This window comes from Planococcus citri, chromosome 5 (assembly GCF_950023065.1).
Source record: "Planococcus citri chromosome 5, ihPlaCitr1.1, whole genome shotgun sequence".
Classification (NCBI taxonomy): Eukaryota; Metazoa; Arthropoda; class Insecta; order Hemiptera; family Pseudococcidae; genus Planococcus; species Planococcus citri.
The window spans coordinates 46,379,663-46,394,700 of NC_088681.1; the positions used below are offsets into that span (position 1 = coordinate 46,379,663).

The window sequence follows — 15,038 nt, forward strand, 5'->3', positions numbered from 1 at the left end:
CAAATCTGGAGCCTCAAGCGATTTTTCAATTTTCTCTAGAAATTTCAAATCGCTCTGTGGAGGTCAAAAAAGAACGTTTTAACACGACCTATAACTTTGGATGATGCTCATTTGGCACCTCACCAGACGATATCTTATCTCAATGAAGAAATCACTCGTTACAAACCTTCGCAAAATTTGATTTTTTTCACTTTTTGTGGAATTTACAAATTGATTGACAATTCACTTTTGAATTCACATTCCTGAAATATCGCGGTAACCTCTGAAACGGTCGAGAAGTTGCCTATTAAGCACCAACCAAAACTATTGAGGCTAAAGTTCATTTTTGGGGACACCAGAGAGATTTGAAATTTTCTGGAGGAAATTAAAAGATTACTGGAGACTCTAAAATGGTCCAAAAACTATAAGTAGAAATTTGCATGCAGGAGTTGAATTGAAAGAATTATTCGTTCATTTCACACAAAAAAATGTATACCTACTTCGTGAAAAAGTTCAGAAATTACCCTCGAAACAGTTTTTCTAAATAAATTTTTAAAATTTTTAAAAATCGCCTTAAATTCAAAAATGATTTGTAGGATCTATAATTTTGGTTACGAGTGGTTTAGGGTACGCTCATTAGATCCAGCTCGGTCTTGTTAAAATCGAGGAGTGTAGGTACTATTGTCAGCAAGAGAACCCTACTGAGTTTATTAGGAAGGGATTTAATTTGGAACACTTTTTCAGACACTTTTACCCGTTCAAGATATGGTTTTCAGATTTTTCTCGGTGGAGTTGATTACATCTCTGATAACAATGGCATTTGCTTTATACGTGATGATGAATGTAAGCCTCTGGAATTTTGAAAAAGACAAAACTCACGACCATGTAAATTTTCCATTTTTTTAAATACCACATTACTATGTAGTTGCAGGCCTCAAATCTGAGTCAAGTTTTAAATTATTTCGCCGTAGTTTTCTTTGTTTGGATCAATCTGCTGGTTAGATGTTTCGTCAGCGAGATATTTTCCGATATGGTAAGAAATGTATAAAAGTATAAACGAAAGCTGGTATATTTTTATGATAATTTTTGGAAAATGTTTACGAGCAGGATAACAGCGTATCTGAAGCACTGCTGTATGAAGTCGAATGGTACGAATTAAATGCAGCAAATAGACGATTGCTGTTGATTTCCATCATATATCTTGTCGGCCACTGTGTTTATTCGGATTATCGATTTTCGAAGCTACTCGTGTAACTTTTACTAGATTAGTTCGAACAACTTATTCGATTTACAATGTGTTGAATTTGTCAATGTGGTAGTTACCTACTTGACCGAATATAAAATTTCAGTAAACTGTTTATTCCATGGCCAATTCACCATTCCCATGCTTTGTTGTAGATCCGAAGGAAAAACAATATCAGAATGTAATTTTTTGTTTATGCAACCGAATAGGAATAATAAGATCTAATAAACACATAAATCTCGATCACCGTCGTCTCCCTTCATAATTAGGTATTACAATTCACAAGAAAATGTCTCATCCAGAGCCACTTGCGAATTTTCATTTTTTATACTCTTAATGGCAGGCGGATCTTTGGTAAGAAGTCTCGGACCTCCAACGGTGATACCGATAGCGCCTATCGTGGCGGTTATCAAAATGGATAATACGACAATGGTGAGAATATTTTGGGCCCACTGGATGTCATCGTCTCGACCGGTTTTGTTAGCCAAATCTAATGCCACAGGTCCTAAGGCGGCCTGAAAGAAGATCAAAATTAAAATTAAGGGGGTATTAGGACTAAGGACAGGGTTACCATTAAAGAAACACGTTACTTGAACTGTTGCTTTTGGTAACCATGCTAAAATCATGAAAATCATCTCTTTGAAGCTTAAATTGGCGCCAAGTACTACAATGGTGGAAGCAATAATTCGACCCTACAAGGTTCACAAATGGATTATCAGTCAATTTAAGAACGAACATCATTTCAAAATCGAGTAGGTATGTATGTACCTACAAAAGTAGCACTTACGATTGAGCAAAGACCTAGAACTGCCAACGCTTGCCAAAGTGAGTTTAAACTAATGTCAGCAAAATTAATCTCAGTTCCAATTAGTCCAAGAAGTAATGGTTCGAGAACGATCCATATGTTGCTAAACACATCCTGCACTGGGTTCTGTACGAAATAAATAAGAGTGTAAATGAAAAAAATTCATTCGTCATATCAATATAAAATCAATCCATTTGAAGACGATTTTTCAACATATCCCTACCTATTTTTATTCCAATTAAACACCTGCCTAATTTAATTAATAAACTCACATAAGTATTTGACCATCCTTGCCATTTCCAACATAAAGATGCTAAAAATGTTGAAATAATCGCAGCCAGAGGTCCAGCACCAGCGTAGCCAATCAGTTGACCTCCCAGAACACATACAAGTCCACCTCCGCCAACCATCAACGAACGTTTGAAGGTTACGTGATTCTATGTGACATGTAGGTACATAATTATTGAGTTGAAAAAAAAAACAACATAGTGCTTTCAATTAAAAAATGATCAACAATCACAACAATCTGACTCACATCATTACGATGAGGAATGCAAGCTGAGATAAAACCCCAACCTAAACCAACGACAATACCAATTGCCACTTCTATAGGACCTTGGATGATGTTAGACACAAGTTCTCCTATAATAGGTAGGTACATATTGAGATCATATTGAAAAAGTTGATTATTAGAGTGCGGATTTTTATTTTTTGCATATTTTGATATGTACGAGATAATTGCGCATATCGCATTGATCTTTGTGATTCAGAACATTTTGAGTAAAATGATCCCAATTTGATTGTGCATATTTTGCATATTTTGGCTGTAAATGCATAAAACGTCATAATTCTAGCATTAAATGTGCATAAAACGACATATTATTTGGACTATTTTCAGCATATTTCAAAAATTTCGACCAAAATTTTCATTTTCCAAGTTTTTTTTAAATCAAAATGACTGCCAAAACAAAAAAAAATGAAGAATAAAAATTTTTTACAACTGATTTTGTGATTTTTCAATTTATGACGATTTTTAATACATGCTGTTTGTATTTTTTTCCTTTTTTTGTGTGTTTTATAGAATTTAATTGAAAAATGACAAAAAATGAGTCCTACCATTGTACTCAGATTGAAAAATGCTTTCTAACAACACCCATCTCAATTGTGCATATTTTGCATTTTTCAGCATTTAAATGCATAAAAATGACATATTTCAGGCTTTTACAATGCATAAATTATGTGCATAATTTGAGATTTTTCGTGCATAAAAATCCGCACTCTATTGATTATTATCCAAAAAGAAAATAACTTGACAACATTACAAATTACCTTGGGAGAATATTAAGCCCAAAAGAACGCCGAAAATGGAAATACAAACTATATCATCTAGACTAGATGCGGCTATAAGTAGTGTAGATATACCCTTGCTTTCTCCATATCCTTTCTCTTTGATCGTTTGCAATGCGGGAATAACGATGGCCGGGCTGACAGCGCCCAATTCGAAGCTGCAATAAAATTGCGACATTTTTAAATGTAAAAATCAGTTGAATCAGAGATTTCAGAGGAATATCATAACTCACCCTAAAAGTAATCCCCAAATCCACGGCATTCCCATCACGTAATGAGCAGCTATGGCGGCTCCAAAAGCTTCAGTGAAACAGGGAATTAATGCCAAACGAGCCACAACCATACTCAGTCTTTTCAGTGCAGATGCATCCAGACCCAGACCAGCTAATATTAAAATGGCTGTCAAAGTTACTTGTCTGAAATTGCAATACTTGATACATAAAACAGTCTATAGAGTAGAAACCAAATTTAGGTAGGTAGGTAATTTAAAAAATAAACACCTTATCGTCGCAACGATCTCGATGTAAACCCCAGTCACTTGAAAGAACCCGAAATTTCTCATAGCTATACCACAAAGTAGCATGCCCAGCAATGGTGGCAAATAAAAGAAGGAAATCAACCATCCGCAAAAGTAACTCAATACTGTCAATGCAATCAAAATAAAGAGCTGTCCTCCTGGAGGTTGCACCTCTTGCGGTAGTAATGCATATAGTAGTGCCCATAAGACCAAGACGATAAGTATCGAGGACACGTAATTCAGTATTCTGGAATATTTGTCACAAGGGTTTTGGAGCGATCTTTTGAGGAAGCTGGAATTCAACAAGGTGTTTGAATAGAAACTTGTGTACATTTTCACGACACATAACTATAATATATGAAATTTTTGATTCTTAATTCATTTTGAGAAATTGATTCGTAAATGCTTGAATAAAAAAAATCTTATTTTTAGCTGAAAAATTTTAATTTGATGAATGTAAAAGCTCAGTATTCCTCAAAACGAATATCTATACGTGAAAGTCCTTAAACATGGATGTGGAAAGGAAAGGCCAAATTAATAAAAATTTTCTATAAGTGTCACTCCGAAAAAAAAAAAAAACATTTTCTTTCCTTCTAGTTGGCAATTCGACAACTCTGAACAAAATATTTTCACAAGCTCAAAACGTTGCTACAAACGCTGAGTGAAAATGATTAAAGATGCATTAATTTCGACCAATTAGAATTCAGTATTTTGAAATTTGGAAATCACATTCAAAAAATACTGCAAAAATGTCAGAAAATCGCTATATAAATCGTTCAAAATGACAAAAAAAAACATTCCAAGATGACAAGAAATTAGAAAGCTAGTGAAATTGACGTACCTAAACAATGAGAAAAAATTTTTTATCCCAACTTCTTGCAAAAGCAAAAAAATTTTTGAAATCTGTCCGCTGAATTATTTACTCTGGAGCGTTAAAACGTTAGATAAGTACCTAAGTAATTTAAAATAATGACAGTTTTGAAGAAAAAAATTTCGTTTTTAAAAAGCCATTATTCAACTCACAATATATTTTGAATATTGAAGTAAGTAGGTACCTAAATATTCTCCATCTAGATTCTGTTTATACTTTTTTCTACGATTAACCCATCATCCTTTCACATAGATACGTCAATAAGTAATTTGAATATTTACTGATTTGATGATTCGTGGTGATTAATACGAATAGCTTGATTTCGATTCTCAAATATTTCGCTTAGTTCCACGTTGGGATTTTCTTCACCTACAAAGGCACACATCGTGAAAAAAATGAACAAAATTTGAATACTTGATCGAGAAAAATTGCACAGTTGGAAACCAAAATCACTCGAAAAAATGAATAAAACTCAATTCCCACGCATTAAGATTATACCGACAAATAACTTTAGTTACCAACTTGGTAGGTATTCAGTCGTAGAGAGTCGAATGCGATACTCTGAAGTTTACACAAAATGTGCTGCTAGACAAAAATCGTAAAAAATTGCAAGGCTTTCGATTTATCGATATCTACAATTCTACATGATATCGAAATATAGTTATTTGTATTTCAATATATTCATGAGCAGAACATCGATAATTTCCATAGGTATTGCGGAAATTACCCCCAAGTTCCTTACAAAGCAGTTTCTTCAGAACTGGAAGAGCTGAGAATCAATGTTCGAATTTTTTTTAATTTATACTCAAAGAGCTATCTGCGTTTTCCTCAATTTTGGAGAAAGGCCATTTTAAAGAAACACTTTTTGTTTACGTTCCAGAGTATAATGCCAAGATTTATTCTTAAAATTCTGAAATGTAAACATTCCAAGCCAAGTTTCATCACACGTTTCAATTTTAAAAATACGGGATACTTTACCCCCCCCCCCCCCCCAATGAGTACATGGCCAATGTCCGTTGGCGAAGTTTCTTTCCGAACTACCTATTCCTGGCTATCTTCGTAATGATTTTCATCGTTTACCTATTTGATCTAGAAAACACTGCTTCTCATTTACCAGGTAAAAACGATATCGATTCTCGAACGATGTCGATACTTCGTCTAGCAGTAAAAAATCAAGCTCAAAAATGATCGTAAACTCGGCTAAAACCTATTACAGATAGGTAAATCAAATAACAGGTAGGTAGATATAATTTATTCGTGGCTCGCCGTAGAAAATAGAAAAATACGGCGTTATCATTTATCAAAAACAATTGTTCCCATGGAAAGGTACACTTTGTTGTCTGCTGTTGAATGCAAAAATTTGAAAATATTTTTTTATCAACCCGGTACTTATATTTTGTCAGATAAGCGTACCTACCTATGTACAATGTGTTGATTGCACTGACGAGTCTTTTTTTTTTTTTTTTTGTATATGAAAATTTGAGGAAGCGATTTGCTGTTCACAAAGTAGGTACCGTCTCTAACCACATTTGGCATTTGAGATGTATTTCCAAGTGTTGTTCCTGTTCGATTTTAATTTTACTATCATTAAGGAAATGATTATAACATTGTTATAATTTTGAAGGAAAAAACAGATATTTTGAGAACTCCTGCTTTTGGCAAAAGTGAACTTTGAACTTTTCTAATAGCCTAAAAGCGATTATAAATCACATGAACTGAAAAAAAACACATTTCAAGTAAAATTATTGAAACAATTCAAAATTTTTCAAATTTCAAAAACTTTTCTCTCAAGCAGAGGGGGGGGGGGAGTTCAAACGTTGACCAAAAAATTTGAAATACTTTCTGCGTCTTACTGAGATCATTTGGTCATGATTTTTTAGTAGGGTCCATCAAAATTCGAGAAAAATTGAAAAATTACCCATCCTAGCACCTACATGATTATCTTGAATTTTTAATTCCTAAATTCATTCATATTCTGAAATGTTAATTTTCACTCCATATTCCAAAACCTAATTACAGGGGTTCAATGAAACGTGGGCAATAATATCGTAATAGATGTAACTCGAGGTGACAAACAAAAAATACTATTATAATAAGTTGCCTATCTTGTAAAATGAAGGAGCTATGTGCTCCGCAAAACCGTAAGTTGGCCACTTTTGATTTTCTCAAAAAATATAAGAAAACGTTTGAATCATTCGAATGATGCTCCTAACCCATAGTACTCGAGTGGACGAACAAAAGATGTTATAATGGCCCATTGTTTGTCTTCAAAATTGAAGGGGCAAATATGTACAATTTAAAAGTTTAAATTTGGGGCAATCAAAATTTGAAAATTTTTAACCAAGTTTGCCCCTTTAATTTTTAAGACAGACAATCGGCCATAATGAGATTTTTGTTCATCCACTCGAGTACGAATTAACTAAAGGCATCATTTAAATGATACACACATTTTCTTACTGTCTGCGAATTGAAGAAATTAGGAAATTACACCATTTTTTGAACAGATTATGACGAACTGTCTATCATAGAAATAGAAGGAGTAAACACAATAATTTAAAAGTTTAAATTTTGGGCACTTGAAATTTGGAAATTTTGAAGATAGGCAACTGGTAATTATAACATTTTTTGTTCGTTCACTCGATGTACTATAGATTAGGGGCATCATTCAAATGATTCAAAGATTTTCTTTTTTTTGACAAATTTTTTCAAAATTAGTCAATTTTCAATTTTGCCGAGCACATAGCTCCTTCGTCCTTCATACTACGATTATAAAATGTTTTTGTTAATCTACTCCAGTTGCTTTTTTTGCTCAAGTTTGCTTCAACACCCTGTACCTATAGGTAGCGAAAAATGATTAAAAATGAAATTCTCTTGTTTATTTAACAGAACTATAAAAATAGGAAAACTACAACTTAATTAGCCTCGCTCCCTCCCTCCCTACCATTCTTTCATTCACACTCCATTGAAAAGTGTTTCATCAACAGGCACTTGCGAATTTCCATTTTCTACAGCTTTAATGGCTGGTGGATCTTTAGTAAGGAGTCTCGGACCCCCTACAGTAATACCAATCGCTCCTATAGGAGCGGTTATCAGAATAGATAGTACAACAATGGTGAGAATATCTTCGGCCCATTGGATGTAATCTTCTTGGCCACGTTTGGTAGCTAAATCCAAAGCTACAGGTCCTAAAGTAGCCTGAAAAGATTCGAAGTAAGTAAAATGTAAGGAGGTATGAGGATTCAGGAACGATTCCAAAAAGAAAGAAGCCCTTAGCAAAAAAATTACGCTACGTGGTTACCTGAACTGTTGCTTTTGGTAGCCAGGCTAAAAGCGCGAAAACAATTTCTTTGAAGGTCAATTTGGCCCCATATACTACAACACCGCAGGCAATAGTCCGACACTAAAAAACCACGAATGAGATTATTGATGCGATTGAGAGCACATTCTCTAATTGGAATATGTACTTAGGTCTAGGTAGTACTCGAAAAAATCACATACGGTTAAGCAGAGGCCTAGAACTGCCAGCGCTTGCCATAGCAAATTTAAACTAATGTTGGCAAAATCAAACTCGGTTCCAATGAGCCCAAAAAGCAATGGTTCGAGAATGGCCCATATGTTGCAAAATACATCCTCCACTGGACTCTACAGGTATGAAAAAAAAATGATACGTGTTTTGCTCGCCAGTTCTCCGGATATGGTAGAGATATTTGCGTCAAAAAATTGTCCGAAATTATAGCAGTTGACAGAGACTGCCAATATTGAATAAGTACCTAGGTATCGATGAATCTGTCCTCAAATCAGAGTTAGAAATTTTTCAAAATATCTACAGAATCAATTACGATTATAGTGACCAGATTGCGTATCAGTGGAAATCACATTCCCATACTCGAAACATTAAAGTTCCAAAGTACAACGAAATACAAAAGCAACTACAAAATAATATTTGGCAAGATTTTGAAGAAAAATTCATTTTACATAAATAAAATTATGAATCGAAAAAGCACGTCTGATAACCATCATTACATCGAATCATCAGCAAAATAGTTTTACACTTAGATACTTACATGAATATTTGACCATCCTTGCCATTTCCAACTTGAAGACGCCAAAAACGATGAAATTATCGCAGCAATGGGCCCAGCACTAGGATAACCGATCATTTGACTTCCCAGAACACATACAAGGCTACCTGCTCCTACCATCAACGAGCGTTTGAAGACTACATAATTCTACACAACATTCAGATACGTATATTTGACATTAATTCAAGTCAGGAGCCAACAACTAGGTAAACGAATTCAAGCGATTTCAACAAAATATTCAAAAATACTCATATCACCAGGGCCGTCGAGAGCCAATTTGCAGACCTGAGGCAAATATAATTTGGCCTCATTTTAAGGGACGAAACTACCTATGTAGAGGTTTTTCTGAAAGGAGGACAAGAAAAGGGGGTTTACATTCGTATGATTTATAAAAATTTTCATTGTCTGTTTTGGATTTTTGGGGGCCCAGATGTAAATTTTTCATTTTAAAACGAGAAACGAATTGGCCCGAGCGAAGTAATAAGGGCGAAAGTTTTTGAAAATAATTTTACTTTGAAAGGTTTAAAAACGATGCTTTTTTTTAGGAAGGAAGTTGATTTTGAACAAAAAAAGAAAACAGACCAGAACAAAGCGAGGGAGAAAACTGTTGAAAATTTATATTTCAAGAGAACTAAAAACGATGATTTTTTTATGTGAGGAGTTTGTTTTTTGGCTTTTAAAACTTTACACTCGGATGTTCATTTTGAAAAAGAAAAGAGAACAGGCTCAAGTGAGGAAGAAAGCTCTCAAAAATTTGTACTTCGAGAGGCATAAAAACGACACTTTTATACGAGAAATTTTTTTTCACTTTAAAACTTTAAAAATTGAATGATTTTTCTTTTGTAAATTTCATTTTTGAAAAAGAAAAGAAAACAAGCCCGAACGAATTGAGGGGAAAAAGCTTTTAAAAATGCATTCTCTATGCCGAACCATCCAGAAAACGCAGCCCGACACAAACTGCCCCCTTTGCCCTCTCTCTCGACGGTCCTGCATACCTCAGTAATTTGCAACATTGCAAGAAAAAGACTCACTTCATTTCGATGAGGGAAAACAGATAATATGAAACCCCAAACTACGCCAATGATCACACCAACTGCGACTTGTATAGGACCACGGATGATATTCGACAACAGATTTCCTTTAATACGCAGACAAAATCGTCTTGAAAATAGGTGGACTGTTTGTATAAAGTCTCTAACCACATTCGGCTTTCGTAACAGCTAACGCAGTGTCAGTGGAAACCCGTAAAATTGACACATGCTCGAATGAAAGTTGCTTTTTATGACACTTTTCCATTACACTGCATCAAAACTTTACCTCCTTAATGGTACTCGAAAGTGACAAGTTTTTTTTTTTTTTTTGACTCAAACGTGAGAAATTTTTTTTTTTCATTCAAACATTTGATCATTTGCATTTGTATTTCTATATTTTCGTTCTACAATTCAGTGAATCAAATGACCTTCAAAGTTCATTTTTTGTAGAATGTTTGTACTTATCCATTGAGTGTAAGTATTTAAAGAAGTGAACTAAGCAAGTTTATTTCTAACAGAACAAGAATTTTTTATCGTGAATTTGCTGATTAGAACCTTCATTACTTGAATACTGCGCAGTATTTGGAAGCATTATGAAAAGTAAATGGCGAATGCACCAAGAATGTGGTTAGAGAAAGGAAAATATTTGTATAAGAAAAAGAATACAAAATATGCGTTGCAATGACTTCTCGACGATATTACCTTCCGAAAATACTAATCCCAAAATAACGCCAAAAACTGAAATACAGACTACATCGTCACCACTTGATGCGGCTATAAGTAGCGTAGATATACCCTTGTTCTCCCCATACCCTTTCTCTTTGATAGTTTGCAATGCAGGGACCACGATTGCAGGACTGACAGCACCCAACTCGAATCTGCAACGTGAATAGAATTTTATACAAATCAGAACTAGATGCAGCTTTTGCTTTTCAGAAGGAATGGATTGTCATGTGTTCGCAACTCACCCGAGTAATAATGCCCAAATCCATGGCATGCCCATAATATAGTGAGCAGCAACGGCTGCTGTTGAAGCTTCCACCAAACAAGGAATTAAAGTCAAACGAGCCACAACCAAGCCGAGTTTTTTCAGTGCAGATGCGTCCAGACTTACACCAGCTAGTATTAAAATAGCGGTCAAAGCTATTTGTCTGAAATCACATTACATATAGGTACAAAATCTGATGTATAGGTAGAGGTACCTACGCGATATGATTGAGAAACAAAAATAAAGTATAACCACCTTATCGTCGCAACGATATCGACGTAGATGCCAGTCATACGGAAGAATTGCAAATTTCTCAACGCTACGCCACAAAGTATCATGCCCAACAAAGGGGGTAAATGCAAGAATGAGATTGACCATCCGCAAAAGTAACTCAGTCCTGCTAATGCTATTAAAAGGAAAAGTTGTCCTCCAGGAGGTTCCATCTCTTGGCGTAGTAAAGTGTACAAAAGTGCATATAAAATCAAGGCGATCAGCGTCAAGGTGATGTAACTAAATGTTTTGGAATCTTTTTCGCGATAGTTTTGGAGCGATCTTTTGAGGAAACTGAAATTCAATGTGATCGAGTTCAGTCAAAGGCTTAAGCTGAATATATTAAGAAATAAGCAGGCCTTTTTTAGTCACTTCTTTTTGTGAGGCACGCTAATTCTTAAAACATTGAAAGTCCGTGGTTTTTTGTACCCCTTCCCCTCCTCAAACAACCAAAGAATTGATTCTCGCCTTCAAAAAATCCTCCTTTTGTTTCAAAATTGCAAAAAAAAAAGTCCTGTTTTTTTCCAATATTTGCTTACATAGATTCTTTCTGTTTCATTTTGTTTTTTTGCCAAATTTGTCCAAGTCATGCAAAAAGCGTCAACTTTTGTAAAAGTAGTCAAAAAGTGCCAACTTTTGAAAATGGAGTCAAAATTGCCATTTTTGGAAAACTGAGTCCGAAGTGCCAATTTTTGGAAAAGTAGTCAAAAAGTGACCATATTTGGATAATAAGTTAAAAAGTGCTATTTTTTCTAAAAGCAGTCAAAAAGCGTCAGTTTTTAAAAAAAAGTGGTCAAAAGTACTATTTCGGGAAAAATATGTAGTCAAAAAGTGCCATTTTTTTGTAAAAACAGTTAAAAAGTGCTAGTTTTTTGTAAAAATAGTCAAAAAGTGCCAGTTTTTGAAAAAGTTGTCACAAAGTGCCCATTTTTGAAAAAGCAGCCAAAAAGTGCCAATTGTTTAAAAAAGTAGTTTAAAATCGCAATTTTTGAAAAAATAGCCAAAAAGTGGCAATTTTTGGAAAAAGGGTGAAAAAGTGCCAGTTTTTTGTAAAAATAGTCAAAAAGTGCCAGGTTTTGAAAAAATTGTCATTAAGTGCCCATTTTTGAAAAAGTACTTAGCAAAAAAGTGCCAATTGTTTAAAACAGTAGTTGAAAAATCTCAATTTTTGTAAAAATAGTCAAAAAAGTGTCAATTTTTTATAAAAATAGTCAAAAAGTGACCACTTTTGGAAAATAAGTTACAAAGTGCTATTTTTTTGTAAAAGTAGACAAAAAGCGTCAATTTTTAAATAAGTGGTCAAAAGTGATTTTTTGGAAAAGTAGTCAAAAAGTGCCAATTTTTTGTAAAAATAGTCAAAAAGTGCCAGTCTTTAAAAAATTGTCCTAATGTGCCCATTTTTAAAAAAGTGGTTAAAAAGTGCCCATTTTTGAAAAAGTTGCCTAAAGGTGCAAACTGTTTGAAAAAGTAGTTTAAAAATCTCAATTTTTGAAAAAGTAGTCAAAAAGTGTCAATTTTTGGAAGAGTAGTCAAAAAGTGCCAATTTTTAAAAAAATAGTCAAAAAAGTGCCATTTTTGAAAAAAGATTTCAAAAAGTGCCAATTTTTTAAAAAAGTAGTCAAAAAGTGCCCATTTTTAAAAAAGTAGTCAAAAAGCGCCAATTTTTTAAAAAAATAGTCAAAAGTGCCATTTTTTTAAAAAAGTTGTCAGAAAGTGCCAATTGTTAAAAAAGTAGTCAAAAAGTGCCCATTTTTAAAAAAGTAGTCAAAAAGCGCCAATTTTTTAAAAAAATAGTCAAAAGTGCCATTTTTTAAAAAAAGTTGTCAGAAAGTGTCAATTTTTGGAAAAGTAGTCAAAAAAGTGCACATTTTTGGAAAAGTGGTCAAAAAGTGTCCAGTTTTGACAAAATAGTAGAAAAGTGCCAATATTTGGAGAAGTAGTCAAGAAGTGCCATTTTTTGGAAAAGTAATCACTGTAATCAGTGTTAATTTTTCAGAGGAAACTGTCAAAAAACGTCAATTTTTGGTAAAATAGTCATGAAGTGCCCATTTTTGTACAATTGTTAAAAAGTGTGCATTTTTGTCAAAATTTTCAAAAGTGTCTAATGCTGGTAAAATTGTCTAAAAGGGCCAATTTTTGCCATGTTTTTCCTATAATTGCCAAAAAATTCTCGTTCTTTATAAAAATTATCAGGGAGTGTTGATTTTTGATGAGTTGACAAAAAAATTGTTTCAATGTTTTTTCGTCAAAATTCTCAAAAAGTAGTTTTTTGATAAAATAGTCAAACGGTTGTCATTTTTGCCAAATTGCTAAGAAATTTGTGTGCTTTTTTGTCAAAACGTCCGAAAAGCACTGATTTTTGTCTTGCATGCCTAAAAAGTTCCCGTTTTGTTTAGAAGTTTGACAAACAGCTTCATTCGGTTCGAACGTTTCTCAAATACAAATATTTCAATTTATACTTATTGAATTCATCATGCAGTGTGTTCTAATGGCCTAATGTTAGGATAGTAGTCTTCGTTCGTAAATGATTCACTAAAAAAAAATCTGATTAAATTAATTAATTCAATCCATAATATAATAATTTCATTGTTGACCTTATTCTTGACATTTCTTGGACTTCAAAGACATATTTTATGTACCTACGAATAATGTTTTTACCAAAAATAATCAGCTTTGATCAAACTAACAAGGGAACCTCACCAGTATGCAAGTAACCCATTAAACCCAATTTTTTTTTTCAGTGAAAGACCTTGCGAGTAGCCCACCATAAAATTTATAGCTGCCTAATCGCAAAACTACGGTCCTCGCATGGGTCCAAAGGTCTAAAAATTTCAATTTTCCGGACAATTCCGCCAAAAAAATGGAAGAATGTGCCAAAAAAAATAACAATAGGTATTAAAGCCAATAATCTAAATATTTACTGTTTCGATGATTCATGACGTTGACCAGAAGTAGCCTGGTTCGCGAATTCTACGCCGGTATTTCCTAGAACTACAGCAGCACACATTATGAAAAATCAAAGGAATTCAAAATGTGCGAGAAAAAGTGCGAAATCAAAAAACTAAATCACGCGTGAGAAAGCAATGGGGCATTTCAAGGTACTGTTAGTTTAGCAGTCGCTCTTCAATTTTCCAAAAAAAAAAAAAAAACAATTAAAAAGTGCTCCACACAATGGTTTGAGCGGAAATGTACCTACTAAAAAAGATAGCGAATAGATTGTAACACTGTGAAAGTATCGAAGCATGAGTTATCGAAACATATCGAAATATCCGCACGTTTCGATATCATACATTTCTTTCTTCTCAAGTAGGTAAGTAGGTATCCAAATACGCTGGAGCTGATGAGAAAAATTAAACATTTTAAACACTTTTTTGAAAAATTGGAATATTTTGATTAGATACTTACCTACCTAATTAAATTACAAACATTTTGTAACTCTACGAAAAATAGACTATTTTTGAAACGATCTTTTTTGTCGGTCTTTGAAAGTTACTTCATAGGTACGAGTAGATAGACACAACAGACGATATTTTCAATCTTTGAGCTCCTTCCATTTTATGATTTGACAATTTCCAAGAAGTCGAATACCTATACGATAAATCGATACTCGAATATCTATATTTTTACACTTCAACTACCTTCACCTACCCACCAAAAAGTTCAAGTTGAAAAAAGATGTTGAAAATAGCCAAACGGTCAAGATCGTAAAAATAATCGAAACCTATTAAGTATACGAGTAGATAGACTAAAAAACACGTGCATATTTACGGTTCACTGTAGAAATACAGGCATTATCAAGTCGAAGCAATAAGAATACATCCATTCAAAACGTTGCTTGTATTTTTACCAACTTTCAACATTTTACAGAGGAGTGTACCATGTTTTTATTGCAATGACAACGTTTG

At 33.7% G+C, this 15,038-nt stretch overlaps 2 protein-coding genes across 3 annotated transcripts; both read right to left on the minus strand.

The window, feature by feature from the left end:
- Window positions 1-1,048: 1,048 nt before the first annotated feature.
- LOC135848238 (sodium/hydrogen exchanger 9B2-like) lies at window positions 1,049-5,329 on the minus strand. Of its 2 annotated transcripts, none has more exons than XM_065368074.1 (9): window positions 5,044-5,329; window positions 3,875-4,183; window positions 3,608-3,790; window positions 3,357-3,532; window positions 2,563-2,669; window positions 2,300-2,464; window positions 2,010-2,153; window positions 1,813-1,914; window positions 1,049-1,737 (listed from the first exon to the last, which is right to left on the minus strand). In XM_065368074.1, the coding sequence occupies exons 1-9, from the start codon at window positions 5,145-5,147 to the stop codon at window positions 1,495-1,497; spliced, it is 1,533 nt and encodes a 510-aa protein (XP_065224146.1). In that variant the 5' UTR covers window positions 5,148-5,329; the 3' UTR covers window positions 1,049-1,494. The 2 variants fall into 2 exon arrangements, with proteins under 2 accessions (XP_065224146.1, XP_065224147.1); XM_065368075.1 differs by having other exon boundaries at window positions 4,947-5,071.
- A 2,287-nt stretch (window positions 5,330-7,616) lies between these two features.
- Window positions 7,617-14,425, minus strand: LOC135848047 (putative SLC9B1-like protein SLC9B1P1). Its single transcript, XM_065367820.1, has 9 exons — window positions 14,055-14,425; window positions 11,119-11,427; window positions 10,844-11,026; window positions 10,578-10,753; window positions 9,876-9,982; window positions 8,827-8,991; window positions 8,261-8,404; window positions 8,061-8,162; window positions 7,617-7,957 (listed from the first exon to the last, which is right to left on the minus strand). Exons 1-9 carry the CDS (start codon window positions 14,138-14,140, stop codon window positions 7,715-7,717), a joined length of 1,515 nt encoding a protein of 504 aa, XP_065223892.1. The 5' UTR covers window positions 14,141-14,425; the 3' UTR covers window positions 7,617-7,714.
- Between the last annotated feature and the right edge of the window lie 613 nt (window positions 14,426-15,038).